Source organism: Penaeus vannamei, chromosome 39 (assembly GCF_042767895.1).
Source record: "Penaeus vannamei isolate JL-2024 chromosome 39, ASM4276789v1, whole genome shotgun sequence".
Taxonomy (NCBI): domain Eukaryota; kingdom Metazoa; phylum Arthropoda; class Malacostraca; order Decapoda; family Penaeidae; genus Penaeus; species Penaeus vannamei.
This window is the reverse complement of record NC_091587.1, coordinates 6986535-6994034: the sequence shown is the minus strand read 5'-3', so window position 1 is coordinate 6994034 and position 7500 is coordinate 6986535. Positions and strand designations below refer to the sequence as shown.

Sequence of the window (7500 nt, the reverse complement as noted above, 5' to 3'; positions counted from 1 at the left end):
TCTTTCACCCTATTAATACCTGGTCATTCCACCATTCACTCTACCGTCTCTTCGTGACTCACTCTTCACCCTAAAACTCCGTGACTCCATCCTTCACTCTCCTACCGGTTTAACCTTCACTCTAAAACCTCGTTACTCCACCCTTCACCCTATTAATCCTTAGTGAACTCCATCTTTCACCCTATTAATACCTAGTCATTCCACCCTTCACCTTAAAACCTCCTCGTCACTCCACCCTTCACCCTACCATCTCCTCGACACTCGTTTATTCACCCTAAAACCTCTCTGTGACTACACCCTTCGCCCTAAAACCTCCTCGTTACTCCATCTTTCACCCTAATCCTTAGTCACTCCACCCTTCACCCTATTAATCCTTATCCACTTCACCCTTCACCCTAAAACCTCTCTGTGACTACGACCTTCACCCTAAAACCTCCTCGTTACTCCACCCTTTGTCACGCCACCTCTCACCCTAAGACCACCTCGCCACTCCACCCTTCACCCTATTAATCCTCAGACACTCCTTCACCCTAAAACGTCTGCATCATTCCATCCCTACTCCACTCCGCTACACTACCTTCCACCCTACTAAATCCTCGTCACTCCATCCTTCACCCTTAAAATGCTCCTTCGCCTCTATCCTTATCCCCTAAATCACTCTTAAAAGTGTTTTTTGTATCACCCTACTTCATCAAGAGAGAGAGAGAGAGAGATAGAGCGAGAGAGAGAGAGAGAGAGAGAGAGAGAGAGAGAGAGAGAGAGAGAGAGAGAGAGAGAGAGAGAGAGAGAAGAGAGAGAGAGAGAGAGAGAGAGAGAGAGAGAGAGAGAGAGAGAGAGAGAGAGAGAGAGAGAGAGAGAGAGAGAGAGAGAGAGAGAGAGAGGGAGAAAGAGAAAGAGAGGGAGAGGGAGAGGGAGAGTGGGAGAGGGAGAGGAAGAGGGAGAGGGAGAGGGAGAGTGGGATGAGGGGGAGGGAGAGAGAGAGAGAGAGAGAGAGAGAGAGAGAGAGAGAGAGAGAGAGAGAGAGAGAGAGAGAGAGAATAGAGAGAGAATAGAGAGAGAATAGAGATAGATAGACAGATAGAGAGAGAGTGAGAGAGAGAGAGAGAGAGAGAGAGAGAGGAGAGAGAATAGAGAGAGAATAGAGAGAGAATAGAGAGAGAATAGAGAGAGAATAGAGATAGATAGACAGATAGAGAGAGAGATAGAGAGAGAGAGAGAAGGGCGAGTAACGAAAAGAAACAGCAAGAGGGAGAAAATATAATTTGTATACTGCGTGGGATTCGGTTCATATGCAAATGAGGGTTGAGATAAGGGTGATTCGCAGCTCACGATTGGTGAATGAAGGGTTGAGGGTGATAATTCTAATCTAAGTGTTTTCTTTTCTCTCTCTCTCTCTCTCTCTCTCTCTCTCTCTCTCTCCTTATTTCTTCCCTTTCTCTTCTAATTCTTTCTTCACCCTTCTTTTATCACTTCACCCTTCACTTAACTCTCTGTCGCCATTCCGTCCTTCACCCTTCACCTTATCTCTCCTCCGTTATTCCTTCACCCTTCACCTTATCTCTCCTTCGCCATCCCCTCCTTCAGGTTTCACCCTTCATCCTTCCCCTTCATCCTTCCCCTTCGGCACTTCACCCTTTTATCACCTCACCCTTCTTTCTATCTCTCATTTGCCATTCCATCCTTCATCCTTCACCCTCTCTCCCCTTCGTTTTTTCCATCCTTCCTTCTTCACCCTACTTTGTCTTCATTATTATCTCTCTTGCGCCTCTCCATCATACACCCTTCACCCTACTTATCCTTCGTCATTCCTTCATCCTTCATCCTGTTCCTACACTTCATCCTTCACCATACTCCTACATTTCACCCTTCACTCTCCCTCTCCTTCTCCATTCCTTCACCCTTCACCCTACTCCTCCTATACTTCAACCTTCACCCTACTTATCCTTCGTTATTCCTTCACCCTTCATCCTGTTCCTACACTTCATCCTTCACCCTTCACTCTACTCCTACATTGCACCCTTGACTCTCCCTCCCCTTCTCCATTCCTTCACCGCTCACCCTACTCCTCCTATACTTCCACCTTCACCCCACTTATCCTTCGTTATTCCTTCACCCTGTTCCTACACATCATCCTTCATCCTTCACCCTACTCCTACATTTCACTCTTCACCCTACTTATCCTTCGTCATTCCTTCACCCTTCATCCTACTCCTACATTTCATCCTTCACTCTACCTCTTCATCGCTATTCCATCCTTCACCCTTCACCCTGCTCCTACGTTTCATCCTTCACCCTATACATTTCATCATTCACTCTACCTTTCCTTCGCCATTCCTTCATCCTTCACTCTACTCTTCCTATACTTCAACTTTCACCCTACTTATCCTTCGTCATTCCTTCACCCTTCGCTCTACCTCTCCATTCCTTCACCTTCACTCTAATCCTACATTTCATCCTTCACCCTACCTCTCCTTCTCCATTTCTTCACCCTTCACCCTAATCCTACATTTCATCCTTCACTCTACCTCTCCTTCTCCATTCCTTCACCCTTCATCCTAATCCTACATTCATCCTTCACTCTACCTCTCCATTCCTTCACCCTTCACCCTACTCCTACATTTCATCTTTCACTCTACTTATCCTCCGTCATTCCTTCACCCTACCTCTCCTTCCCCATTCCTTCACCCTTCACCCTACTCCTACATTTCATCCTTCACCCTACCTCTCCTTCTCCATTCCTTCACCCTTCACCCTACTCCTACATTGCATCCTTCACTCTACCTCTCCTTCGCCATTCCGTCCTTCACCCTTCACCCTACTTATCCTTCGTCATTCCTTCACCCTACCTCTCCTTCCCCATTCCTTCACCCTTCAGCCTAATCCTACATTTCATTCTTCTCTCTACTCCTCCTTCTCCATTTCTTCACCCTTCACCCTGCTCCTACATTTCGTCCTTCACCCTACCTCTCCTTCTCCATTCCTTCACCCTTCAATTCTACTCCTACATTGCATCCTTCACTCTACCTCTCCTTCGCCATTCCGTCCTTCACCCTTCACCCTACTTATCCTTCGTCATTCCTTCACCCTACCTCTCCTTCTCCATTCCTTCACCCTTCACCCTAATCCTACATTTCATCCTTCACTCTTACCTCCTTCGCCATTCCGTCCTTCACCCTTCACCCTACTTATCCTTCGTCATTCCTTCACCCTTCACTCTACCTCTCCATTCCTTCACCCTTCACCCTAATCCTACATTTCATCCTTCACCCTACCTCTCCTTCTCCATTTCCTTCACCCTTCACCCCTAATCCTACATTTCATCCTTCACTCTACTCTCCTTCTCCATTCCTTCACCCTTCACCCTAATCCTACATTGCATCCTTCACTCTACCTCTCCTTCGCCATTCCGTCCTTCACCCTTCACCCTACTTATCCTCCGTCATTCCTTCACCCTACCTCTCCTTCCCCATTCCTTCTCCCTTCACCCTACTCCTACATTTCATCCTTCACCCTACCTCTCCTTCGCCCTTCCGTCCTTAACCCTTCACCGTACTTATCCTTCGTCATTCCTTCACCCTTCACCCTAATCCTACATTTCATCCTTCACTCTACCTCTCCTTCGCCATTCCGTCCTTCACCCTTCACCCTACTTATCCTTCGTCATTCCTTCACCCTACCTCTCCTTCCCCATTCCTTCACCCTTCACCCTACTCCTACATTGCATCCTTCACTCTACCTCTCCTTCCCCATTCCTTCACCCTTCACCCTAATCCTACATTTCACCCTACCACTCCTTTTCCATTCCTTCACCCTTCATCCTAATCCTACATTTCAATCTTCACCCTACCTCTCCTTCGCCATTCCGTCCTTCACCCTTCACCCTTCACCCTTCACCCTGGCCACGTTCCCCTGGCGCCAAGATACACGTTTGGCGTTAAAGTCTCACAAACTAAAAAATGAAGTTTAAACGTGATTTTATCCACGATTTAGCCATGATGGGTATTTTATTTCTTTGATTTAATTATCTAATTCATTTATCTATTTGTTTATTTGAATTTATCTATGTATTTGTTTATTTGTTTATCTGTTTACCTGTTTATCTACCTATTTTTTTCGTTTGTTTATTTGAATGTGTATTTTTTTGTTAGATTATTTTTCTATTCACTTATTCATTCGTTGATTTATTTACTTTTCCATTTATTTGTCTATTAATTAATTAGGTAATATTTTAATAATTAATTAGGTAATATTTTAATAATTAATTAGGTAATATTTTAATAATTAGGTAATATACATTTTGAATTTAGTTTATTCATTTTAAACATTAATTTGTTTATCTATCGTTATTTATCCGAAATTCATTATTCCCTTATCAGGCTTACGATCTCAAGCATAGCATTTTATTAGACCATAAAAACCCAGGTACTGTATTTTCGACCTTGACACCTTGCCATAACTCCCCCCCCCCCCCCCCACCTCTCCTCCCCACTCTCTTACTCCCCTCCCTTCCTCTCCCTCTCCACACCTGTCCTCCTCTCCTTCCCTCACTCCCCCTCCCTCTCCCTCTCTCCTTTCCCTCTCCACACCCGTCTCTCCTCTCCTCCCCTCACTCCCCCTCCTCCTCCGCCTCTCGTCCCCACTCCCTCCTCCGCCTCCCTCCCTCCTCCCTCCGCTCCTCTCTGTCCCCACTCCCCCTCCACCCTCCCCTTCCCCCCCTCTTCTCCCCACTCCCCTCCACCTCCCTCCTCCTCCTCCCTGCTCCCCCCACTCACTCACTCCCCTCCGCCTCCCCTTCCCCCCCCTCCCTGTTCTCCCCACTCCCCCTCCACCTCCTCCTCCTCTCCTCCCCGCTCCCCACTCCTCACTCCCCCGCCTCTCGCTATCACTAAGGGGTAACTCCACCGAGCGTAGATTAGCGTGTGAAAAGCTGCCAAGGAGTTGGGGTTAGTGGAGGAGGGGGCAAGGTGGATGGAGTTTTAACCGCGTGTAAGTACATACATAAATATATACGTAAATACATACGTTTTTACATTATACATACAGGTATAACGTAAAAACGCATAGACACATAAGCACAAGCATACGCATAAACACACATACATACATCCACGCGCATACCTACACAAACACACATGCAAAAACCCACACAATTGCACACACACACACACACACACACATCCACACACACACAGAATTGCTGTTTACAAATACAATGGATCTGATAAAAAATGGAGCCACCTTAACTTGCTCATAAATCAAAACACGGTATGACTTTATAACAGGATAAATATTATATGCAAGACACCAACACAAAAGTACTATAAACCAGAGTCCTGAAGTCACCTAGCGGACTTCAGGTGGGAGGGGGTGGGGGTAGGGAGAGGGAAAGAGAGAGAGAGAGAGGGAAATAGAGAGGGGAAGAGAGAGGAAAAGAGAGAGAGAGGGGGGAAAGAGAGAGAGAGAGAGGGAAAGAGAGAGAGAGAGAGAGAGGGAAAGAGAGAGAGAGGGAAAGAGAGAGAGATAGAGAGAGAGCGAGAGAGATAGAGAGAGAGAGAAAGAGAGAGAGAGAGAGAGAGAGAGAGAGAGAGAGAGAGAGAGAGAGAGAGAGAGAGAGAGAGAGAGAGAGAGAGAGAGGGAGAGGGAGAGGAGAGAAGGGAAAAGAGAGAGAGAGGAAAAGAGAGAGAGAGAGAGGAAAGAGAGAGAGAGAGGAGAAAGAGAGAGAGAGAGAGAAAAGAAAGAGAGAGAAAGAGGGAAAGAGAGTGAGACAGGGAAAGAGAGAGAGGGGGGGAAAAAGAGAGAGAGAAGGAAAGAGAGAGAGAGAGAGAGGGAGAGAGAGAGTGGGGGGGGAGAGAGAGAGAGAGAGAGAGGAAAGAGAGAGAGGAAAAGAGAGAGAGAGAGATGGAGGGAAAGATAGAGATGGAGGGAAAGAGAGAGATAGAGGGAAAGAGAGAGAGAAAGAGAGAGAGAGCAGAGAGTAGAGAGAGAGAGAGAGAGGGAGAGAGAGAGAGAGAGAGAGAGAGAGAGAGAGAGAGAGAGAGAGAGAGAGAGAGAGAGAGAGAGAGAGAGAGAGAGAGAGAGAGAGAGAGAGAGAGAGTATAACATACTGTATAGTCCTGCAATACATGATAGACTTCAATACAATACTTATAGACATGACTGGAAGAGTGTATTTCCAGTCTGTATTTCAGCCACTAACGGACGTAAGTACATTAAGTATGTACTGTAAACAAAAGCGTTTAGTTAAAGGTTGTTGAGTATTTACAGATATTAATTAAATCCTATTTCTACTTACACAGATGCTAGGGGAGGGAGAAGGAGGAGAGGGAGAGGGAGGAGAAGGAGGAGGAGAAGAAGAAAGGGGAGATAAAGAGGAAAAAAAAAGAAAAAAGAAAAAGGAAAAGGAAAGAAAATAAGAATTAGAAGAAAACAGAAGCAAGAGCAGGGGACAATTAAAAGGAAAAACAAAAAGGAAACATTAGAATTGGACGAAGAAAAAGGAAAATCATAAAGAAGTGAAAGAAGAACAGGAAAAAAAAACAGAAAAAAACAAGAAAATAACCGTTCCTTGCCATACTCACGGATGCGGACGCTTTGGAACGTAGCGCGCGAAATTGTCCAACATGGCGGCGGCAGTTTTCCCGAGCCCGAAATTATAAAGGCCGAAATAGGAGCTGTCTTCGGGGGCAGGACTTTCAGAGGATGCCATTTCGACGCAGCTTCTAAGACGCGACTGACTTGGCTTGCAATGCGTCGAAGGTCAGAAATTATTAAAGCGATTTTGAGATAAGAATGTTTTGTCACCTGATAAAACCGGGGGTGGGGGTTGGTGGGTGGGGACTGGGGGTAACGGAGGTATCCGGTGTGTAAAAAGCGATTAGGTAAATCTCCCTTTTCTAACGTTTTTTTCTTTTCTTTCAATCTATCATAAATTTCTGAGATTGCATTGCAACGTAGACATTTTACTGATTTATTCGAGGTATCCTGGTGTAAAAAGCGATTAGGTAAATCTCCCTTTTTTCTCTCTCTCTCTCTTTTTTATCCATTATACATTTCTGAGATTGCATGACAACATAAATATCTAACCGTGTTTTATTCTTATTCATACAGTACGTAAACCTGATCCTATGTGGATAAAGCTCTATATTTGCAATACATTGCAATACAAACATGTGTTTCTTGTATGTTTATACCATACACAGATTTTTCGAATGAGGTATCACTTTAGAGGTAAGTTTCCACTCAAACAAATTTGTATCTATTTATCATTTATCTTTCTTTTATTTTGTTAGTCTTACATCTTTTTATATACTTGAGAATTTATTATAAAGCAAATTAAACGTATGAGATGATGTAGATCTATACTAAATCGGATTTTTCGATTAAATTATTCTTATATAGGCAAATATCCTTTTAATGTGTAGTGGTTTACATCTAAAACATTTATTAATTCATTTTATCTTTGCGATCTGATTTCCGTTAATAAAAACAAATAAATTAGTC

General features: G+C 44.5%; 1 protein-coding gene across 2 annotated transcripts in view; it reads right to left on the bottom strand.

Moving 5' to 3' along the window:
• LOC113826241 (hemocyte protein-glutamine gamma-glutamyltransferase) overlaps positions 1–7500 on the bottom strand; it is an 86422-nt gene that overhangs the window by 38203 nt on the left and 40719 nt on the right. The window contains exon 1 of one of the 2 annotated variants that reach the window (XM_070117044.1): positions 6579–6735. The exons of the other annotated variant lie outside the window; for it this stretch is intronic. Coding sequence (XP_069973145.1) covers positions 6579–6706 — 128 coding nt within the window. The 5' untranslated portion in view covers positions 6707–6735. Of the gene's footprint in view, positions 1–6578; positions 6736–7500 lie in introns of those variants that run through there. 2 annotated transcript variants of the gene reach the window in all.